Below are 21713 nucleotides of genomic sequence, written 5' to 3'. Positions count from 1 at the left end.
GGCAGTCAAATAGGAATCCTGACTTAATGAAGTGGTGATTAAAGTGATCAGCCATGTGCTTCTTGTCAGTAACAACCACATCATCAACATTAAGGGACATGGGCAGCTGTGTGGAGAAGGGTTTATTCTCCAGGTCTTTAACCATTTTCCAGCGAGAGAACTCCTCCTTAAAGAAACTAACTTTGGCCTTCTGGATAGCCTGAGCGCACTTATTTCTAATTTGCCTGAACGAGAGTATGCGTGCCCCGAGCGATTTGACAAAAGGAATTCTTGAGGTGGAGTGACAAATCAGTAATAACAAATCATAATCTTATAAATGTGCCATATATTACAATATAATGGCCATTATCAAGGTGATAAAGTTTCTGATGTATAAAAAATAATGTTTGCAACTTCAAATGTAGGCCTACATTTATTGTCTTGTATGTTGTGATTTGGGTGTATTGTTCTGAAACCAGGACGAAAGTGATTAATCAATTAGACAACACTGCCACCTTGTGTTAAAGTATTTTAGTGCAAGACCTTTCAACGCAATCCCCTCTTGTCACTGGTTGTCTCCTATGGTTACTCTTTTGTGTGCTTGTCACCTTACTGGATATTATGTATAGATTTTTAGCCAACATCATTGATTACAGTTTTTATTGGTAGAGTAGTTTATATTAAGCAACATAATTCAGGATGAACGGAATGAAATCCTTTATCTAGGAACCAAGCGCAACCGTGGACGTGTTTCTTTTCGGGCATCACAATTGTGACAAATTTCCGAAGTACACATTTCAGCATGGCGTGTAGAAAAATGTGTAACGTTGGATCTCTAATTGTGTACAGCATAACGATTGTTGCGGCGTTGTAAGTATTCATTTAGCTCTTTATAGAGGTGAAATATTCCAGTTTTAACCATGAGTACCGATTAGTTGTTATGTTATTGTTACTTAGCAAATGTAACTAACGTTAGCTAATTGGTTCATGTTTGAGCTTCTGATCACGTTAGCAAAGCTAGCGAACTTATAGCAAGTAGCTAACTTACTGAGCTACAGAACGTTTGAAGTATATTGGGCTGTCAAAGGCTAGTCATTTAGCAAGGTAAACTTTTTTAAATGAGATATTAAGAGTATAAAGTGGAGTCCTGGCTGGCATTACTCTCACACTGCTTCCCACCCAAGAAATCAGAACCGAGTTGACAGCAAGATTTTCGAGACATGATGTGTAAAGTCAAACCAGAGAAAACGGACTCTGCTGCTTCTAAAATGCCAAAATCCAGTCAGAGCCGAGCGAAAAAGAAACCTCTAAAAACGTTTTCTCAACACACCAAGAAGAAAGAGCCCGTTTCAAAAGATCAAGGTAAAACCAAGGCGTTGCTTCCCCCGAAAGATGCCCAACAGTTTTCAACCAACTGGAAAACGTTACTAGAGGTAAGGACTTGGTTATGACTTAAGTCAGAAATGGAATGTTGTGATACAGATTTTGGATAGATGACTGACTTGAATGAATTGGTACCACTGTCACCCCTGTCTCAAATGTGGTGTTATTAGAGCTCTCTCTATTTGCAGGTGTTCAAATCCAACCCCCCTCCGGTGAAAAAGCAACCGTTTCAGCAGAACTCAAAGAAGGAAAACCCTAAGAAACCCACTAAAGACATTTCAAAGAAGGACGAGACTCATAAGAAACCCACTAAAGACATTTCGAAGGAGGTGGGGGTGGCGCATAAGAAGCCTGCTAAGAACTTATCAAAGACAGTGAATGATGCCAAGGCAACTAAGCCCAAGCAGGTGAACAGTGGGAAAGCATGGCAGGACAGTGCTGTTCCTAGTAAAACTCAGGTGAATGGGATAGATCCAGGACCATCGGGGACAGAACAGCCCAAAGCCAAGAAGAGGAAACAGAGCAGTGTCCAGATAGACAGCAATGCACAGTTGAAGAAGAAGAAAGTAGAAGTGGAGGAAAAGAAACCCACTGAGTAAGTCTGTCCAGTGTTACCAATATTGCCTTGACTTGGGCAGGAGCTTACCAGAACTAAGTACCAGGACCTCCAATGTTCTACTGCTTGAGTTTCTGCACATCTTTTATATAACATCAGCTCAAAGGTATTGCAGAGTTTCTGCACCTAAATATAAACAGTACGGGCACCCAAAATGAATACCGGCAAGTAAGTGTGACTATTGAGGCGTTGACTTCAAGAACCTCTCACTGTTGTAAAAAGCATGTGTGTGGTTTGTCTGTGTTTAGTCACTTCTGTAGTCAATTGTCAAACTTGCATCCAAACCTACGGTCAGATTATCAGATATTATTTCCACAGGCACCTCGGTGTTGGTTAATGTATGTGATGGTTAATGCATATCTGTCCACTAGATCCGACATGTGGTTTGATGATGTGGACCCTGACGACATTGAGGCCACAGTGGGAACAGAGGCAGCCGATATCATGAGAAAGATCCAAGGCACTCAGAAGACACATGCCCAGACCACAGAGAAAGCGCTGGTCAAGGACAGGGCATTTGAGGGGTAAGTTAGGCAGCGATTCTCAACTGGTGGTTTTTGAATGGGTTACAAGTGTTGAGTTTTTAAAAAATGAAAAAAAAATACTCCAGTCTGAACTTAAACCAGATAGAAAGTGTGTCAAAATTATAATGAACTTACATTTTTACTTAATTTGAATCTCTGAATAATTTTTCTTCACAGTATTGCAGTATTTTCAAAATAGAGCTATTAGCAGCTTTGTGCTACATGAACAGCAGTGCATATTCCACACCTATCTTGGCCTGGTAGGAAAACTGTGGGGGGGTCAAGAAACCCGGAGCACCTGCTGCTTTAGTTGTGCCAGGACCACTCTCTCAAATACCTTCATCAGCTGGGAAGTGAGTGCAACAGGCTTGAAGTTGTTTAGGCCCTGCCCTTGGTGTTTTTGGGAACAGGCACAATGCAGGGTGTTTTCCATGGTGTAGGTACAGTAGAGGTAGACAGTGACTGCATGAAGATAAAGTGCAGGATCCCGCTCACCTGCGCAGTACAGTCATTGAGCACCCGGGTCTGATTCTGTCCGTTCCTACAGCCTTCCTGGCATTTGTCCATTTGAACTGTATCCTCACCTGGTCCACAGTCTGAGTAATTACCCGTACTGTTGCAGTCTCTATCCAAGTGCATGACAGAGAACCCATCAAAAGTCTCTGATTCAACAAGTGTATCCTCCCTAAGCCAAGTTTTGATGATAGAAGGAAAGCTCACATCGTTAAAGTCCTGTTGACATTGAATGTTTGCGTACAGCTCATCTACCTTGTTGGGCAGTGGGCGCACGTTCCCCCCCCATGACGAAGGCTTGCATTTTCTCTGTTCTGCACTCTCACACCAAATTTATTTATAAAGCCCTTCTTACATCAGCTGTTATCTCAAAGTGCTTTACAGAAACCCAGCCTAAAACGCCAAACAGCAAGCAATGCAGGTGTAGAAGCATGGTGGCTAGGAAACACTCCCTAGAAAGGCCAGAACCTAGGACGAAACCTAGAGAGGAACCAGGCTATGAGGGGTGGCCAGTCCTCTTCTGGCTGTGCCGGGTGGAGATTATAACAGAACATGGCCAAGATGTTCAAATGTTCATAGATGACCAGCAGGGTCAAATAATAATACTCAGTGGTTGTCGAGGGTGCAACAGGTCAGCACCTCAGGAGTAAATGTCAGTTGGCTTTTCATAGCCGATCATTCAGAGTATCTCTACCGCTCCTGCTGTCTCTAGAGAGTTGAAAACAGCAGGTCTGGGACAGGTAGCACGTCCGGTGAACAGGTCAGGGTTCCGTAGCCACAGGCAGAACAGTTGAAACTGGAGCAGCAGCACAGCCAGGTGGACTGGGGACAGCAAGGAGTCATCATGCCAGGTAGTCCTGGGGCATGGTCCTAGGGCTCAGGTCCTCTGAGAGAGAATTAGAGAGAGCACACTTATTCACACAGGACACCGGATAAGACGGGATAAATACTCCAGATATAACAGACTGACCCTAGCCCCCCGGCACACAAACTACTGAAGCATAAATACTGGAGGCTGAGACAGGAGGGGTCGGGAGACACCGCTCCACTTTGTCTGGTTGGAGCGCATACAGCTCCTTGATTGAGTATATCACTACAGCATTCAAAATAGTTCTCAAGATTGAATTTTGGCAATTATTTGTCATGGTGCGAGTATTGGGTTGTGACAGACAAACTGGTTCAATTTGGGTCCCAAAGCAAAACCAGTTGAGAACCACTGAGTTAACCGCTTAAGAGTTTAACAGGTTGTTTTGGGCCCTGTTCAGTCCAGTGAGGCCTTGTCTTTTTGGAAATCGTACTAAAATCTTACTGCTGGCAATGTCATAAGAATCCCCCCCCCCCCCCCCATAAATGATGCGCTGTGGACATATTCATAGATTATGCAATGTAGGTCAAGTCACCTTTTTAGTATGCATGGAAAGGTTACACCTGATTGTCATTGTAAAGAAATGCATTTCCTTCTCCCACATTACCTTGTATGCATCGTTTAGCTAGCTGGGAATAAAAGTTTGGCGTTTCTTCACCTATCGGTGTCCTTATTTAAAAATGTTTTTACTCCATAACTTGAAAGCCCCGTTTGCTACATTCATTTTAAGATGTCAGATTTTAAAATCCGTTCAGCCATTTGAGCACAGTGACTCACTACCCAAACCAGACACAACTGGTTTCAAGTGGCCAAGAGATGTCATGTGACCTCATACTGCTATCTAGTGCAGGGGTTCCTGAACTTTTTCACTCAGGCCCCCCCTTCCAGCATTGGGGAACATCCTGCGTCCTCCTATTTCTATGGGCACAAGCACTGTTAATAATACAAACTGTTAACACCCCTCTTGTTGGAGGGTTTTTCAGGTTTAAAGCTTATTTCCTGCGATATTTGAGTGACTCGAACATTACTACAAAATCAATGGGCTAAAAAACCTAGGGGGTGGAGGAGGGGTCAAGCTCCAAGTCAAGTACCAGGTGTGACCAAGGTTTTTTCTTTCCCTGTTCATCATGGCACCTGTCAGCCTGACCAAGGCGGTGGCTATGGACTGTGAGATGGTGGGTGTGGGGCCAGATGGCGAGGATAGCATCGTAGCCCGGGTCTCCCTTGTCAACCAGTTTGGAAAGTGCATTTACGACAAATACGTCAAACCCACAGAGAAGGTGACGGACTACAGGACAGCTGTCAGTGGCATCCGGCCAGATGACATCAGAAACGGTAAGCAGGATGAGCTGACCTCCTTAGTGATAATTTTACCACTATTTTAATATGGTCTTATGGTAGCATTGGAAACGGAAACAAACTCACTAAAGCCCAAAAGAGTTGTCTTATTTTAGGATGACGTTAACTGCGGGTCGTTTTCAAATGCGACTTTTGTGTCGTCTGTTATATTCTGCAGGTGAGAATGTGAAGACCTTACAGAAAGAGGTGGCTGAGATCCTCCAGGGGAGAACGCTTGTGGGACACGCCATTCACAATGACCTCAAGGTACTAAGTACTATGATGTAACTTACATTGTTTATCATTCTAACTAAAAACTCACCATTGTCAACATTTACATATACTTTCCATGCTAAACTCTTTCAGATTTTGTTCTTGGATCACCCAAAAAAGAGAATCAGAGACACCCAGAAGTATAAACCTTTCAAGAAAATTGTGAAGGTAAAGACTGGTTTGTGGGCAGATATTTTGTATTAATGTGCGTGACTGAAGGGGTTGTAATAACACTATAAGAGGAAGATGTTAATGTTCTTTTATTTTCAGAGTGGTCGGCCCTCTCTGAAACTCCTGTGTAGCGAACTACTTGGTGTCAAAGTACAACAGGGAGAACATTCATCCGTAAGTCATCTTTTTATCAATATTTTTTTATTTTGTAGCTCACATATACAGTAGTACAACTGTGAACCATAGCCAATGTCTGCGAATGTGTTGCAGGTCCAAGACGCCCAGGCGACCATGAGGTTGTACACGGTGGCGAAGAAACATTGGGAGGCAGAGATCAAGGCTAGTCATAACAACCCAGAATTAACCAAGAAACCAAGGAAGCCCAAATCACCCAAACACAAATGAACCTGACTGAACTGCATCAGTCTGTAATGGGACTGAGGACTCGCCCTTGACTAGATGGCACAGGACAGGAGGCTTGATTTGGATTAACAAGTGTGTCTTTTGGAAGTGGACTCGCACTTTGAGGTCTTAGTGAATTGAGGAATCTCTTTTGGTGACCCATAAGGATTACACAAAGCGGTTTGATCAAATTAATTTGGACTTTATTCAAATCCCACTCAACCCTAATCATTCAGAAAGTTGGTAATCAAAAACAGCCTAGTGCCAGTTTAACTATGCATCGATCTTTCATTCGTTGTCTGCTACATCATGTTTTCTTCTGGTTCGAATGTTTTAAAATGTGCTATTTTTCTGATCTAACATCCATGTCTTGATGTTGAATATCTGCAGTTTAAATTCCAAGTGTTTGGATTATTCGTTGCCTTTGTATTTGAGTTTTTCATGAATTAAAAGTTAGATATTTAAATCACAAGTATGTAATTTGTTGCATGGAAAAATGTTTAGTCATATGGAGAGAATACCATGGGCGCGTTCGTTAAATTTGCTCTGGCCATCTACTCCGATTTCAGAACGCTCTTGTCTGTGCGCTAGAGCGCAGAATAACTGATGAATTTACGAACATGACCGGTGTGAGTAAAATGGTCAGTGAGGTGTTCTCTAATTTTTGTATGGAAGTAGCTTTCAAGCTAGCAAATTTTAGCCGGATAGCTTAAGTGCTTGACTGCCGTTAAGGTCAGAACGATCGGATCAACCCTACTCCTCGGCCAGAGCAAAACGCTCTGAATTTACGAGCGCCCAAAGCGCTCTCTGACACTCCAGAGTGAGTTTACAAATGCACCCCCATATAACTAGCAACCAAGTTAGTATGCTCATAAAAAAAGCAACAAAGACAAACTAAATTCACTTAGATTCAACATAACTAAACAGAAGAATACACAGAAACCCCTTACAGAAAACTAGAGGTCAGGGCTGCAAAACAATCATTCCTACTGCATGGGGCAAGCTGTTTGAGGTTCCAGAGTGGTGCAGCGGTCTAAGGCACTGCATCTCAGTGCAAGAGGCGTCACTACAGTCCCTGGTTCAAATCCAGGCTGTATCTCATTCAGCCGTCAGTGTAAATAAGCATTTGTTCATAACTGACTTGCTTAGTTAAATAACATGTATTTTAGATCATTGTTCCATAACGCTATAGTGTAACCATTAAGGACTTGTATGTGCCAGGAGATCATAAGGTAAGGATTAATGTCCCTCGTGAAATCAGTTTTAAAATGTCTAGCAAATTGAGTTACAAAACCATGATGAACCTGCCAAAATCGACTATCATTCTGAGGACCAAGATGTCTACTTTTTGGGAAGGTGTCTTATTTTAAACCCATTTTACATTTTCACCCCAAATTCTCATTGCCGAAATGCACCCGTATTAAATTCTCAGGTCATTTTTAAAAAATTTGGGGAAAGCTTAACTTATTTGAATAAAACACTTGAAGTTTACATTAAACTATATTTATTACATAGTGTCTGTGGACATGTATCAAAACACTTTCTAGTTCCTGTAAAAACTCCAATCAGGTTTTATTCGCCCATTATGCATCATCTAGAGTAGATAAGCACAATTTAATTTATTCGCTTATATGCCCTCAGAATGAGTTTTATTTTAAAACACTCCCTTTACCCCATTTGGCCTTCTCATTACCAAAATGGCTGAAGAGCTCAAATTGGGAAAAAGTCACGTTTTATTTAATTAGAAATATTTATTTTCAGTGTTATGTTTTTACTCAGGCCTTTTCATTAGGGGAGCAATGTAAAAAAAATATATATATTGATTTGTTTATAACTTTTCTTTTGTCTGTTACAGTAATGAAAATGTTGGTAAAATGCCTAACATCTGATAAAAAACAATTGAAATATATATTTTGAACCTTTATATAACTAGGCAAGTCAGTTAAGAACAAATTCTTATTTACAATGACGGCCTAAGTACGTTAACTACCTTGTTCAGGTGCAGAAGGGTCAGATTTTTACCTTGTCAGCTCGGGGATTCAATCTAGCAACCTTTCGGTTACTGGCCCAATGCTCTAACCACTAGGCTACCTGCTGTGGTTAGTGCGTACAGATCCTAATATCAGTGAATCAAGACTTGAGAATGTTTTGGACAATTTTATGAGAATGATCCATGGGCAATATAGACCTTTGGGTCAATGGATGAAACATTCATGAAATTCCCAGTTGCTTTCTGTCAGGGAAAAATAGTTAACTGTGAAGCAACATTAGATAGCTGCTAACACGACTATGTTGCATATATTCCTAAGTGATAGAATATCGCTTGTGTGCCTGTAGTGTTTGATTCCTTTTAACAAAAGCTGGTTCATTTGTACATGTATGTGGATAGTACCTATGCATTGGTTAAAGTGACCTACAATAGTGTTCTTGCTAGTTACCCTGTATGATGTATATAAAAAATAAAAATATGCCTGATTGAAATGATTTCCAATCCAGAGATAATGTGCGAGATACACTACTGTAAGAGGTGTGGCCAAACAAGCTAACTCAATGCATTACTTTTCACCAACAGAGTCAACCAAAAAAACAACAGTAGCATGTTGCTGAACAACACATTTCACCTGCGATCAGAGGTTGGACAGAAGATTGTATCTCCTATCTGATTAACGAAAAAGGCTAATATTTGCTTTGTGTGCTGTGTTACACACTATTAGTCCCTGAATCAAGACATTATCTCATCACAGTCCTTAAACCTTTAACTTGCTGCTTCCATGGGTCAGAAGGCTAGATCGCACTAGGATATAGAGTCGAAAACTGAAGTGGCATAGATCAACAGGGTTCAAGATCAATTCAGGTTCCAGAAGAGAACACCAACAATAGATAGGTTCTAAAGCACCATAGCCTTTCTTTAGGGCCCAATTCAATTTGTATCGCAGAAGTTCAGCGCTATAGCGTGATTTAAATGTTAAAGTAATTTCCGATTGAGCCAACATGTGCATCGTTTACCGTGAATACAGTCTCCACGAAAGTGGAGTCTCCACGAAAGTTAATTATCTTTGAACTTCAATTGCACTACAGCGCTGAACTTCCAAGAGATGTATTGAATTGAGCCCTTAATCTGTTTTTCTTCTCATGATATACACAACCTGTAGCAACCTGTGACTGTTTGATTACAAGCAAATTTGTAGAATGCCCCAAAAGCTGATAAGATAGTTCATCTTATTTGTGCACTGAAAACTGTTGTTAGGATTCACTGTGACATCATAGTTCTATGTCCTCTGTAAACATGCAATGTTCTCAATGTTTGTTCAAACTGTTCAGTTGGAAACTTGTTCAGTTGGAAACTTGTTCATATCTCAAGTAACCAATATAAAAGAGGACTCCCATCTTTGGGTACACTGGATGGATATACATTTGGGATTACTGTCCCAATGGCCGAATTTCCAATTGCCGGTGGCACAAGCAGAGTAAGATGACATGGGAAATTCCTTAACAAAAACTACAATTCCACTTTCACTATCGCCCAGGTTTCCTGAAAGGCGGATTAGCTAAAATGGTACATTCCTTTTCCTACTTGCCAAAAATGGATTCCCCAGTAACCAGGACAACAAAACAGCACAAAAAAATGAATAAATAACCCCCAAAACGTATTAAAACAACCGCTAAACCTTTACATGAACTAAAATGGCATGGAAAACTAAATTCACACTATAAAAGGACCAAATTACATAAAATCTATAGTTATCTATTCGGACACATTTCATCAAATAAGACAAAGATGCAGCAGTTTAGATACATAAATAAACCCAGTAACAGAGAGGGAGAGGTGGGGTAAAAGAGATGGGATGGTGAGGGAGAGGGGTTGACATCTTTGTCCCTTGGTTAAGGATAGTGTTGAGCCATGTCACTATATTGACCCGTCAGTCGTCCCGGTCAGCTTCTCCTCATCCCCCAGTTTCTGGTGATTCAGCCTGGCATAACTCACCGCATCGCCCCTGAAAGAAACAGAGTGGTGGAAGAGAGAGAAACCGGGGCGAAAGCATGACACCACAGAGGAAAGGGGAGATGTTAGATATAACGTTGAATGAGAGAATTTACAGGGTTACTTTTTGCCACTCAAAGTTATAATGAGAGTATGGAATGAAGCTGTTATCTCCTGTTACAAGATGTTACATTATTTTAAATGTAATGCATCTTATTACTGATTAATAACACCTAAACATCTAAATGTTGATTAAAAATGCATGTTTATTTGAACTGAAAGGGTAGAAAGTGTGAGAAAGAGGGGCAAGAAGGAAACAAATTAAATCTCAAGTACACTATGTAGGCCTACACACATATATTCAAATCGAAATCTTATCACAAAAGTATAAATAGGAAAGTCATACTTTTTGCCCAGGGAGGCGAGACCATAGAGGACTCCCGTAGCGAAGGCAATGGCATTCCCAAACAACGTGGTGATGGAGAAGCTCAGGAATATGGGAAACAGTGCCATCCTGGAAATACAAGAAACAGGGATTGATTGAGTGGTTGATTACAGAAAACTTGAAGTGTGTTTTTCAACTGGTTAAAAGGTCATTTAAATTGCAGGCCTAGACAATGGACAGCTGAGTCATGTGAAGACAGCAGGTCTCAGTCCAGTTCTTACCCGCAGTAGAAGAAGGCTTTCTGCCATGGCTTGAATTTGTCAGCTCTAGCTGACACTGCGTTTGCAAACTCAATGAACTGGCAGCAGAATGGGACTTCACACAGGAACAGCACAAAGGCATTCAACCTTGAAAAAGAAGGAGGACATTAGCTCTTATATATGTAGGCGTGTATGCAAAACTAAAGCCTTGGCTAAGGATCATATTGTGCAAGACAAACTTACACCATCCATACTCCAGCAGCGATGTTTAAAGGGTTGACAGTGACACACATCCACACTCCTGAGATGGCACATGCTTCAGTGGGAGAGAAAATATTATATTACATGCAATGTTACAGTTCTGATAATGCAACCAGATCAAGTACAAACAGGTATAAATATGCATGTGGACGCTTCAGGCATATAGGGTTACCATGAATACCAACTTACCAGAATAAAGGAGGCTTTGTTCCAATTTAGAAATATGACAAACAGTGCTATTACCCTGACTGGGGACGTTATTCATCCACACTTAAATCAAATATAGCCTAACTGGAAACCACAAGGGCCTGAATTTCCGTTTAAACAAACATGAGTGGTTTTGATAGCAGGAGCACCAGAGGATCATCTCTTCTCCTCTAGCAGAGAGCCATAGAATACGAGCCAAATAGGAGGCAGATGAGTATTAATCTGAGTTTACAGGCCCCATGCTAAGATCCTGCTAGGCCCCTGATATACATTGCCTGGTTGGCTCTGCTGGGTGCTGCTACCAGTCCAGTGGCCACACTGTGAGCATGGGAAGGAACCCAGACAATGAAAAGATGTGATAATTACACACATGACATCCATTGCACTCTGTAGTAGACACACACACATATATGGGGCGGCAGGGTAGCCTAGTGGTTAGAGCGTTGGACTAGTAACCGAAAGGTTGTAAGTTCAAATCCCCGAGCTGACAAGGTACAAATCTGTCGTTCTGCCCCTGAACAGGCAGTTAACCCACTGTTCCTAGGCCGTCATTGAAAATAAGAATTTGTTCTTAACTGACTTGCCTAGTTAAATAAAGGTAAAATTTAAAAAGAAAATAAAAAAAATATACAGACTTGAATGAATAAATGAATTCACACAGCGTGTCTCAAACATAGTGTCTCAAAGCTCAGACAGCTCATCTAGTCTTTTGTACCCTAAATTATTAACTAGTGGGGCTAGAGTTGTATTGGTTTGAAACCATTAAAGCTTGAAAACACAGATCAGGATTTCTATCTAGAGAGAAACATCACGCTAACCTCATGCTAGTAATGACAGATTGGAGATCCCATACGAGTGTGATTAAATTAAATGGCTGCCACTGGCAACAAACTCCCACAGGATCAGATGAGACCATTCGGCTAGCTAGCACACTCATGCCATACACCCACAGAGACGCCCACACACAAGCACACAGAGACGCCCACACACAAGCACTGCTAGTCTCAGAGACACACATATGCAGTCTACTCTGCAGTAGCTAAAGTCAAAGGAATCATATACAGTGCCTTCAGAAAGTATTCATACCACTTGACTTAGTCCATATTTTGTTGTGTTACAGCCTGAATTCAAAATGGATTACATAAGATTATTTTCCTTACACATCTACACACAATACCCCACAATGACAAAGTGAAAACATGTTTTTAGACATTATTGCACATTTATTGAAAATTAAATACAGGCATATTTCATTGACATACTTATTCACACCCCTGAATTAATACTTCGTAGAAGCATATTTGGCAGTGATTACAGCTGTGAGTCTTTCTGGGTAAGTCTCTAAGAGCTTTCCACACCTGGATTGTGCAAATAATTGCACATTATTGTTTTCAGGGTTCTTCAAGCTCTGTCAAATTGGTTGTTGATCATTGCTAGACAACCATTTTCAGGTCTTGCCATATATTTCTGCAGGAGATTTAAGTCAAAACTGTAACTTGCCAACTCAGGAACATTCACTCTCTTCTTGGTAAGCAACTCCAGTGTATATTTGGCCTTGTGTTTTAGGTTATTGTCCTGCTGAAAGATTAATTAAATCTCCCAGTGTCTGGTGGAAAGCAGACAACCAGGTTTTCCTCTAGGATCTTGCCTGTGCTTAGCTCCACTCCATTTCTTTTTTATCTTGAAAAACTCCAGAGTCCTTAATGATTAGCCGCATACCCATAACAACACCCACCACTATGCAGTATGCTTGAAAATATGGAGAGTGATACTCACTAATGTGGTGTATTAGATTTGCATCAAACATAACACTTTTTATGTATTCAGGACTAAAAGTTTCATTTCTTTTGTTGTTGTATTAATTCAGTGCCTTGTTGCAAACAAGATGTGTGTTTTAGAATCTCTTTATTCTATACAGGCTTTTTTCACTCTGTCAATTAGGTTAGTATTGTGAAGTAACTACACTGTTGTTGATCCATCTTCACTTGTATTCTATCACAGCCATTAAACGTAACTGCTTTAAAGTCACTATTGGACTCATGGTGAAATTCCTGTGCGGTTTATTTCCTCTCCGACAACTGAGTTAGGAAGGACGCCTGTATCTTTGTAGTGACTGGATGTGTTTATACACCATCCAAAGTGTAATTAATACCCTTTCCATGCTCAAACGGATATTCAATGTCTGATTTCTTTATTTTTACCCATCTACCAATAGGTGCCCTTCGTTGCGAGGTATTGGAAAACCTCCCTGGTCTTAATGGTTGAATCTGCATTTGAAATGTACTGCTCGACGGAGGGTCCTTACAGATAATTGTATGTGGGGGGTACGGAGATGAGAAACACTATTATTGCACACAGAGTGAGTCCATGCAACTTATGTGACTTGTTAAGCAACATTTTACTCCTGAACTTACCCAGGCTTAACCATAGCAAAGGGTTCATTCTTATTGACTCAAGACATTTCAGCTTTTCATTTTTTATTAATTTGTAAAACTAATTCGACTTTGACATTATGGGTTATTGTGTGTAGGCCAGTGACACAAACTCTCAATTTAATACATTTTAAATTCAGGCTGTAACAAAATGTGTAAAAAGTAAAGGGGTGTCAATACTTTCTGAAGGCACTGTAGGACATATCCTATCCTGAGCTCGGATTCAACAGCATGCTGAAGTATACAGAGCCAATTTAAAATGCAGCGGTCCAGCATGTGAATGTGATACAGCGACCACTACTCCGGTATCATAGCTACAGCAAGGCAGGGAAGGGATAGGTGGGAAGGGAGGGCAGGGATGCGATTGGCCTACTGCTGGGGAACTGCAACGCAGGCAGAAACAGCACCTCTGTCTGTCTCGCACTGAGTATTCTACTCTAGTTAACATTATAAAATAGAAGCAATCACTGAACATAGCTTATGACTTATTGTGCCAGCCAGGCAAGCAGAAAGCCTATGACCCAAGGAGATATGTGACAGCCAGGAGAGCAGACAGACAGTGCCAACTTCCAGCCTCTTGGTTCCTGTAAGGAACCATGTGAACATGTGACTAATGGGTTATTGTTGTACAGAGAGATGCTGGGGTAGAGTGATGTGGCAGTGCTTTGTCTGGGCAGACAGAGGCGCTCAGTAAGAACACTGAAGGCCTTGACTAAACACTGTAATATTTCAAAGACAGCAGATCAGCAGAGCTTCCTAAAGAGAGTATAGCCTCACACTGTCATTGCATGCACTTCCGTCATGTACACGTGCCTTCAGTCATGAGAGAGTATGCATGCATCGCATGTTAATTGAAGTCAGCTAGTATTTACATGGTTTTGTGCCTGTGTCAGGTGATAGAAATGTAAACATTTCTTAAATTTTTTAATGATTGCAACATCGCCGCAAAAATTGAGGAGGCAAGTGGAAGAAGCTAGAGAACTTGTCTGTCTGCCATATATTAAATTAGCAGAATTGTCTGGAAAATATTGGATCTAAATAGATAAATACAGACCAATAAATTTGGATATTTTGGCTCAAGTTTCAACCATCTGAAGGACCAACACCACAGACAACCGGTAGAGTGAGTTCAAATGTAATTGTATTCAACATTCAGGCTGTGTATACCATCAGCCTAAAGTCAGCAGGGGAAACCACTGACCTGTGTTAAGGTAGAGACCATAAGGATTAGCCACAATAGTGGAATTTGCAGTTCACCTTCAAAACAAAAAGTTCCCCATTGAAATTGATCCTAACAGACATAAATAGTGGAATAATTCCATCTAGATAATGCAAAATAAGGTTGGAATGTAGTTACATAATATATACAATAATTAGACAATAAACAGTAAAATAATCCCACTGTGGATGCACTAGACTGCATAATTGCATTGGGGGCATACATATGCACTGTACATATAGCCTTATCTATGGAGTGTGCACCCATGAAATGGGGTATCACCCTACTCAGCAACACCCACAGATCACAACTATGTAGAGTTTAATTAATTGATGATTTAAGAAAATAAATAGTTATGTAACAACGTTCCAACCTTGTTTAGCATTATCTAGTCCACATATGGCATTATTCCACTATTTGGATCTGTTTGGCTCAGTTACAACGGGGGACTCTTATTTTGAAGGCGACCAGCAAATTCCAATATTGTAGCTACCTTCACACAGGTATCCAAATCCCAGACAAAGGTACCCCATTGAAACGGATCCAAAAAAAAAGTGGAATAATGCCATATTTGGACTAGATAATGCTAAACAGGTTGGAATATTGATACATAACTTAAAAATAAATACAATAATTAATAAGTAAACTCTACATAGTTGTGATCTGTGGGTTTTGCTGAGTTGGGTGATTCCACTGTGGCTGTATTAGACAAAATTGTACAGCCTTAACTATGGAGTGTGAACCGATGAAACGGGGTATCAACCCAGTACTCAGTGAAAGCCACAGATTACCATTCCAAAGAGTTAACACAAATATTAGCGTCACAGCTCTTATTGTGGGACTTTGACTGTAGGAAATCACCTCCCTGTGTGTATTAGACATTCAAATTGGACTGTCAATCACAGTAGTTATGAAAACGCTTAGTTTTTACTTACATACTCCGCCCAGAACCCCAACGATTTTACAGAGCCATCGGTACCACCATGTCATACCATCATCGTCGGTGACAGGTTTCGGCGCTGCCGCCTCGTCGATGTTCATTTTGACCCAGTAAATGGTTCAGCGACTCGCCTCAGTCAATTTAACAATAGCCACTACCGGCTGTTGCTCACTTGGACAACGAAAACTAGAGTTAGTTAGCCAACGTCAATGGTCTTGTTGATAGTTGAAGAAATCACAGAGATTTGTGTTTTAATGATAGCTTTGATCCGGTCTATACTTTGGCTAGCTAAATAACAAACTACGGTTATCAACGGAGCATTGTTTTGTTGTCAAGATAGCTGACAGCTAACATTAGCTATGAAGCTAGTTAACTCTGCTGTCCCTGTCGCCAAAGCAAAGTCTGGCTTCTGTCACACCGCTAACCTCCACTAACAAAGTTGGAACTTACTAAACAATTTTTTCAAATTAGGCAGCTAGAGCTACCACTATTCAATTACACCATTCACAAATTATCGTTTTAACGACCTGCTTTGTCTTAATTTGTTCCTAATTTGTTATCTTTTCACCGTCTTCTCGGAGGATCCCCCAGGTTCGTCCGCGTTGCATTGTGGGTGGGACTAAAATAGTGTACGTCACTGTTTGTTTACATGTGGGTGTGTTCCAATCCAAACAGTTCGGTAGATATTGCACAGCGCAGCGACACAACAAAATCCTGTAATGTTTTTTTTTGTTATCCCTAATTAATTATGAGCATTTATGTATTTAATTATGATTTGCCTGAGACATATGAAGCTCCTACTTTTGCCAAAGACTCCAGCCACCCTGGTCATAGACTGTTCTCTCTGCTACCGCACAGCAATCGGTATCGGAGCGCCAAGTCTAGGTCCAAAAAGGTTTCTTAACAGCTTCTACCCACAAACCATAACACTCCTGAACAGCTAATCAAATGGCTACCCGGACTATTTGCATTGTCCCCCCCCCCCAATTGTACACTGCTGCTACTCTCTGTTTATTATCTATGCATAGTCACTTTACCTAAATGTACAGTACCAGTCAAAAGTTTGGACACACCTCATTCAACGGTTTTCCTTTATTTTGTACTATTTTCTACTTTGTAGAATAATATTGAAGACATCAAAACTATGAAATAACACATATGGAATCATATAGTAACCAAAAAAGTGTTAAACAAATCAAAATATATTTTATATTTGAGATTATTCAAAGTAGCCACCCTTTGCCTTGATGACAGCTTTGTATACTCTATACTCTCTTCTCTCAACCAGCTTCATGAGGAATGCTTTTGCAACAGTCTTGGAAAAAATATATTTAGATTTGTTTAACACTTGTTTTGTTACTACATGATTCCATATGTGTTATTTCATAGTTTTGATGTCTTCACTATTATTCTACAACGTAGAAAAGAGTAAAAATAAAGAAAAACGAGTAGGTGTGTCCAAACGTTTGATTCTCATTTGTGGGCTGTTTTCCTCGGTGTTGCTGCCCCCCAATCAGAAAATGGCATGCTGGACTTTCCCGCCATGGATATGCTAATACCTGTGCCCCCGCTACTGTAGCCTCGTTACTGTTATTTTATTGTTGCTCTTTAATTATTTGTTCGTTTTCTATTTTCTTCTTAATTTTTTTTTAACTTCAGTTTATTTTAGTAAATACTTTACCACGTATTTTTCTTAAAACTACAGTTGTGGCCAAAAGTTTTGAGAATGACACAAATATTAATTTTCAAAACGTTTGCTGCTTCAGTGTCTTTAGATATTTTTGTCAGATGTTACTATGGAATACTGAAGTACAATTACAAGCATTTCATAAGTGTCAAAGGCTTTTATTGACAATTACATGAAGTTGATGCAAAGAGTTAATATTTGCAGTGTTGACCCTTCTTTTTCAAGACCTCTGCAATCCGCCCTGGCATGCTGTCAATTAACTTCTGGGCCACATCCTGACTGATGGCAGCCCATTCTTGCATAATCAATGCTTGGAGTTTGTCAGAATTTGTGTGTTTTTGTTTTGTCCACCCGCCTCTTGAGGATTGACCACAAATTCTCAATCAGATAAAGGTCTGGGGAGTTTCCTGGCCATGGACCCAAAATATCGATGTTTTGTTCCCCGAGCCACTTAGTTATCACTGTTGCCTTATGGCAAGGTGCTCCATCATGCTGGAAAAGGCATTTTTCGTCACCAAACTGTTCCTGGATGGTTGGGAGAAGTTGCTCTCGGAGGACGACTGATGGTAGCGCTCACCTTGTCTTCTCTGGACAAGCTTTTTTCCGGATGCCCCAAACAATCTGAAAGGGGATTCATCAGAGAAAATGACATTACCCCAGTCCTCAGCAGTGGCTTCTTTGCTGCCCTTCTTGACACCAGGCCATCCTCCAAAAGTCTTCGCCTCACTGTGCGTGCAGATGCACTCACACCTGCCTGCTGCCATTCCTGAGCAAGCTCTGTACTGGTGGTGCCCCGATCTCGCAGCTGAATCAACTTTAGGAGATGGTCCTGGCGCTTGCTGGACTTTCTTGGGCGCCCTGAAGCCTTCTTCACAACAATTGAACCGCTGTCCTTGAAGTTCTTGATGATCCGATAAATGGTTGATTTAGGTGCAATCTTACTGGCAGCAATAGCCTTGGCTGTGAAGCCCTTTTTGTGCAAAGCAATGATGACGGCACGTGTTTCCTTGCAGGTAACCGTGGTTGACAGAGGAAGAACAATGATTCTAAGCACCACCCTCCTTTTTAAACTTCCAGTCTGTTATTCAAACTCAATCAGCATGACAGAGTGATCTCCGGCCTTGTCCTCGTCAACACTCACACCTGTGTTAACGAGAGAATCACTGACATGATATCAGCTGGTCCTTTTGTGGCAGGGCTGAAATGCAGTGGAAGTGTTTTTGGGGGGATTCAGTTCATTTGCATGGCAAAGAGAGACTTTGCAGTTAATTGCAATTCATCTGATCACTCTTCATAACATTCTGGAGTATATGCAAATTGCCATCATACAAACCAAGGCAGCAGACTTTGTGAAAATTTATATTTGTGTCATGCTCAAAACTTTTGGCCACGACTGTACATTGTTGGTTAAGGGCCTGTAAGTAAGCATCTGCACCTGTTGTATTCGGTGCATGTGACACACATACATTTTGATTTGACTTATGTAAAGAAGGACTCTTTATTCAACAATAAAATAAAGAGTTCTACAACAGCAGCTTTTATTTCATTCAATATGTATTACCCTATAAATCACAAATAATGACATGTTTATACATATCTGTCTCACATACACCATTACATTCTTCTTTTGCACACATTGGTGTCCCTTGGATTCAACTAACCTTTTCACAGTCAGCAGTTAAAAGTCTGAAATGCTCTGAAGGGGCTCCCCAGACATAGAACCAACTAGTATACCTGTACCATTGCATGTGAACAGGTGAAGAATATGATCAAAAAGGAGGAATACAAAAGGGTCTCTGGCTGAGCGGAGAGGTACATTGCACTGACTGGTACACTATAGGTCACTATAAAGTCCAGGTGTGGGTGTAGGGAGAGAGCGCATCTCTGTTCAGCCTTGCTTGGGTGGTGTGAGAGAAGACCCCATGGCTGTGACAGGGACTGGTACAATTAAGGCAGAGTTTAGAATGAAACAATGTTTGTTTAAAATCGACTACATTGCACTTGGACTGCGCAGAATCACTGATCTGCAAATCCCCTCCCAAAAACCTACTCAGTACCTGATCAAGATTCACAATTCTGCGCCTCACCTTGATCCCCTCAAACACGCTGAGAGATACACCTAGTCCCATTCACTCTGACAACAGAGTGGACTGCAGAGGCCTCAGAGTCCTCCGGCTGATCCGTCTCTCGTCCATTATCCCCATGGGCATCCTCTTCTTCCCCATGGGGGTATGACACAACATCTCGTCCACGTTTCGTTGATTCACCTGACCTGCCTGCTGGAGGTGGGACACTGCCTGCTCCACTCTCGCCATCAGAGGACTGTCCTCGCTCCGAAGACGCACCAGGTCCACCTGAGAAAGAGACCACACACACATAGATGTATTGATGAATTATATTTGTGACTGGATGACTCAGAGATAATTACACATAGGTTATGCATCAGACATTAAACATCCATTTGGAGTTTTTTTTACTTACCACTTCCTGTGCGAATTCAGGCTTCTTTATAAATGCAGGGCTGCTGGATCCCAAAGCTAAGGTCAAGACAGAGAGTGATTCTTTCACAGCTCCTGCCATAGCCAGTATCAGCACCAGGAACACCAGAAATATCATCAAATAGCCTGCTCCCTGACTGACAGCTTAACACAGTTACAAAGTTATTGTAAAGACAGTGAATATTAGAACTCACTTTGAGATATTGACATATTCTGCTGTCAGTGCTCATAATCTGACAGAACATGGATTGTGCTTTTTCAACATCATTCTGGAAGGAGAATAAAATATATTTACACACATTTGTATGAGTGAGAGAGTGAGTGAGAGTGAGAGTGAAAGTGAGAGAGCGAGAGAGATAAAACTGGCCTTCTTGCTGATGCTCCAGATACTCAACTAGTCTAAAGAAGGCCAGTTTTATTGCTTCTTTAATCAGCACAACAGTTTTAGCTGTGCTAACATAAATGCAGATGGGTTTTCTAATGATCATTTAGCCTTTTAAAATTATAAACTTGGATTAGCGAACACAACGTGCCATTGGAACACAAGTGTGATGGTTGCTGATAATGGGCCTCTGTACACCTATGTAGATATTCCATAAAAAATCTGCCGTTTTCAGCTACAATAGTCATTTACAACATTAACAATGTCTAGACTGTATTTCAAATTAATTTGATGTTATTTTAATGGACAAAAAAAATGGCTTTTCTTTCAAAAACAAGGACATTTCTATTATTTTCTATTCACCTTACGCCTATACATATCTACCTCTATCACTCCAGTATCCCCTGCACAATGTAAATATGGTATTGGGACTGACACTGTATATAGCTTCTTACTTTCTTGTGTTCTTATTTTCATTTCTTGTGTGTTTTTGTTCACAATACCCCATAATAACCCAATGTTCTACCTTATGTTTAGTGCTGCATTGATATTGATTACTGCATTGTTGTATTTGGAGCTTGCAAGAGAGGCATGTCACTGTACTTGTCCACGTCACATTAAAACTTGAGTAGCCTACTTTTTGATCCGGACACTTGATGAGCCACTGCCTGTTTCCGCTGCTGAAATTCTTGTAGTTTGACAACATCCTCTAACAATAGATGCCTTTTTGCTGAAATGAATGGAGCAACAGGAGCAGAGATGATATTAGACTAGATTTTCTCGACCGTCTCTGACAGGAGTACTGTGCTACTGTACTTGCCCATGGAGCTGAACAACTGAGTGCAAATTGAGTGCATGCATTACAAATTCGTCTAGAAATTTGAAATAGTTCCAGCCTAAATATGAAAACCGGACAAGGAAAGACAACTCAGCCACTGTCACAGCAACAGTGACATTGATTGAGACAGATTCCTCGTGTGGTGGTTTGTCGACAAGGTACTGCACCATAACCATAAAATAGGTTATTCATATACCTCCTACTCTGCATGCCATACAGTCCGATTGTATGCGGCCACAAAGTAATCCCTTTGAGGGACAATCGTGAAGCAGTATTCGGATGCAGCCGCCGATCCTGCCAAGCGCCATGTTGCCCCTGACTACTATTGCGAGAGTAAAGGGTGAAATGGTTTGGCAATTCAAAAACATTCTGCTTTCGCTGCGCTGGATTTGTTATAAGCACAGCATTTTATTATGCATTGACTAATTATATTTATTGTTTTACCATACAATTCATAAGTTCTGTGAAGAAGAAAAAACGAACAGATAGAAATATATACGTTTTATTCTCCACTTTTTCACGATTTAGTTGGAACATTCAAAAATGGCTGCGCCCGGT

General features: G+C 40.9%; 3 protein-coding genes across 8 annotated transcripts; 1 reads left to right on the top strand and 2 right to left on the bottom strand.

Annotated features, from left to right (window-relative positions):
- Nucleotides 1–530: 530 nt before the first annotated feature.
- On the top strand, nucleotides 531–6530 carry LOC139544195 (RNA exonuclease 4-like). Of its 2 annotated transcripts, XM_071351021.1 has the most exons (9): nucleotides 551–849; nucleotides 1164–1412; nucleotides 1551–1957; nucleotides 2350–2502; nucleotides 5022–5215; nucleotides 5397–5485; nucleotides 5585–5659; nucleotides 5762–5836; nucleotides 5933–6530. In XM_071351021.1, the coding sequence occupies exons 2-9, from the start codon at nucleotides 1200–1202 to the stop codon at nucleotides 6065–6067; spliced, it is 1341 nt and encodes a 446-aa protein (XP_071207122.1). In that variant the 5' UTR covers nucleotides 551–849; nucleotides 1164–1199; the 3' UTR covers nucleotides 6068–6530. The 2 variants fall into 2 exon arrangements, with proteins under 2 accessions (XP_071207121.1, XP_071207122.1); XM_071351020.1 differs by having other exon boundaries at nucleotides 531–1412.
- On the bottom strand, nucleotides 5842–16373 carry LOC139544196 (calcium channel flower homolog). 3 transcript variants are annotated; one of them, XM_071351024.1, is made up of 6 exons: nucleotides 16278–16365; nucleotides 15746–15921; nucleotides 10935–11007; nucleotides 10713–10838; nucleotides 10453–10560; nucleotides 5842–10059 (listed from the first exon to the last, which is right to left on the bottom strand). In XM_071351024.1, exons 2-6 carry the CDS (start codon nucleotides 15849–15851, stop codon nucleotides 9972–9974), a joined length of 501 nt encoding a protein of 166 aa, XP_071207125.1. In that variant the 5' UTR covers nucleotides 15852–15921; nucleotides 16278–16365; the 3' UTR covers nucleotides 5842–9971. The 3 variants fall into 3 exon arrangements, with proteins under 3 accessions (XP_071207125.1, XP_071207124.1, XP_071207126.1); XM_071351025.1 differs by having other exon boundaries at nucleotides 9235–10059; nucleotides 16319–16373; XM_071351023.1 differs by having other exon boundaries at nucleotides 8207–10059; nucleotides 15746–16349.
- Nucleotides 16374–18948: 2575 nt separating this feature from the next.
- On the bottom strand, nucleotides 18949–21479 carry LOC139544193 (pentatricopeptide repeat-containing protein 2, mitochondrial-like). Of its 3 annotated transcripts, XM_071351018.1 has the most exons (5): nucleotides 21352–21479; nucleotides 20955–21047; nucleotides 19919–19974; nucleotides 19525–19791; nucleotides 19277–19375 (listed from the first exon to the last, which is right to left on the bottom strand). In XM_071351018.1, the coding sequence occupies exons 1-4, from the start codon at nucleotides 21461–21463 to the stop codon at nucleotides 19567–19569; spliced, it is 486 nt and encodes a 161-aa protein (XP_071207119.1). In that variant the 5' UTR covers nucleotides 21464–21479; the 3' UTR covers nucleotides 19277–19375; nucleotides 19525–19566. The 3 variants fall into 3 exon arrangements, with proteins under 3 accessions (XP_071207118.1, XP_071207120.1, XP_071207119.1); XM_071351017.1 differs by having other exon boundaries at nucleotides 18949–19791; XM_071351019.1 differs by lacking the exon at nucleotides 20955–21047 and having other exon boundaries at nucleotides 18949–19791.
- Between the last annotated feature and the right edge of the window lie 234 nt (nucleotides 21480–21713).

Source organism: Salvelinus alpinus, chromosome 18 (genome assembly GCF_045679555.1).
Source record: "Salvelinus alpinus chromosome 18, SLU_Salpinus.1, whole genome shotgun sequence".
Taxonomy (NCBI): Eukaryota; Metazoa; Chordata; class Actinopteri; order Salmoniformes; family Salmonidae; genus Salvelinus; species Salvelinus alpinus.
Note: the sequence above shows the minus strand (reverse complement) of the source record. Positions and strands in the feature narration are given on the sequence as shown.

Coding starts and splice junctions, on each gene's coding strand:
- LOC139544193 (XM_071351017.1), bottom strand. CDS start 21,463: ATGGCGCTTGGCAGGATCGGCGGCTGCATCCGAATACTGCTTCACGAT. Junction 21,048..21,351: donor TATGGCATGCAGAGTAGGAG/GTATATGAATAA, acceptor CATTCATTTCAG/CAAAAAGGCATCTATTGTTA. Junction 19,792..19,918: donor CTGAATTCGCACAGGAAGTG/GTAAGTAAAAAA, acceptor TCTCTTTCTCAG/GTGGACCTGGTGCGTCTTCG.
- LOC139544196 (XM_071351025.1), bottom strand. CDS start 15,851: ATGAACATCGACGAGGCGGCAGCGCCGAAACCTGTCACCGACGATGAT. Junction 10,839..10,934: donor GCTGCTGGAGTATGGATGGT/GTAAGTTTGTCT, acceptor TTCTTTTTCAAG/GTTGAATGCCTTTGTGCTGT. Junction 10,060..10,452: donor CTCGCCTCCCTGGGCAAAAA/GTATGACTTTCC, acceptor TGTTTCTTTCAG/GGGCGATGCGGTGAGTTATG.
- LOC139544195 (XM_071351020.1), top strand. CDS start 1,200: ATGATGTGTAAAGTCAAACCAGAGAAAACGGACTCTGCTGCTTCTAAA. Junction 1,958..2,349: donor GAGGAAAAGAAACCCACTGA/GTAAGTCTGTCC, acceptor TCTGTCCACTAG/ATCCGACATGTGGTTTGATG. Junction 5,216..5,396: donor GCCAGATGACATCAGAAACG/GTAAGCAGGATG, acceptor TATATTCTGCAG/GTGAGAATGTGAAGACCTTA.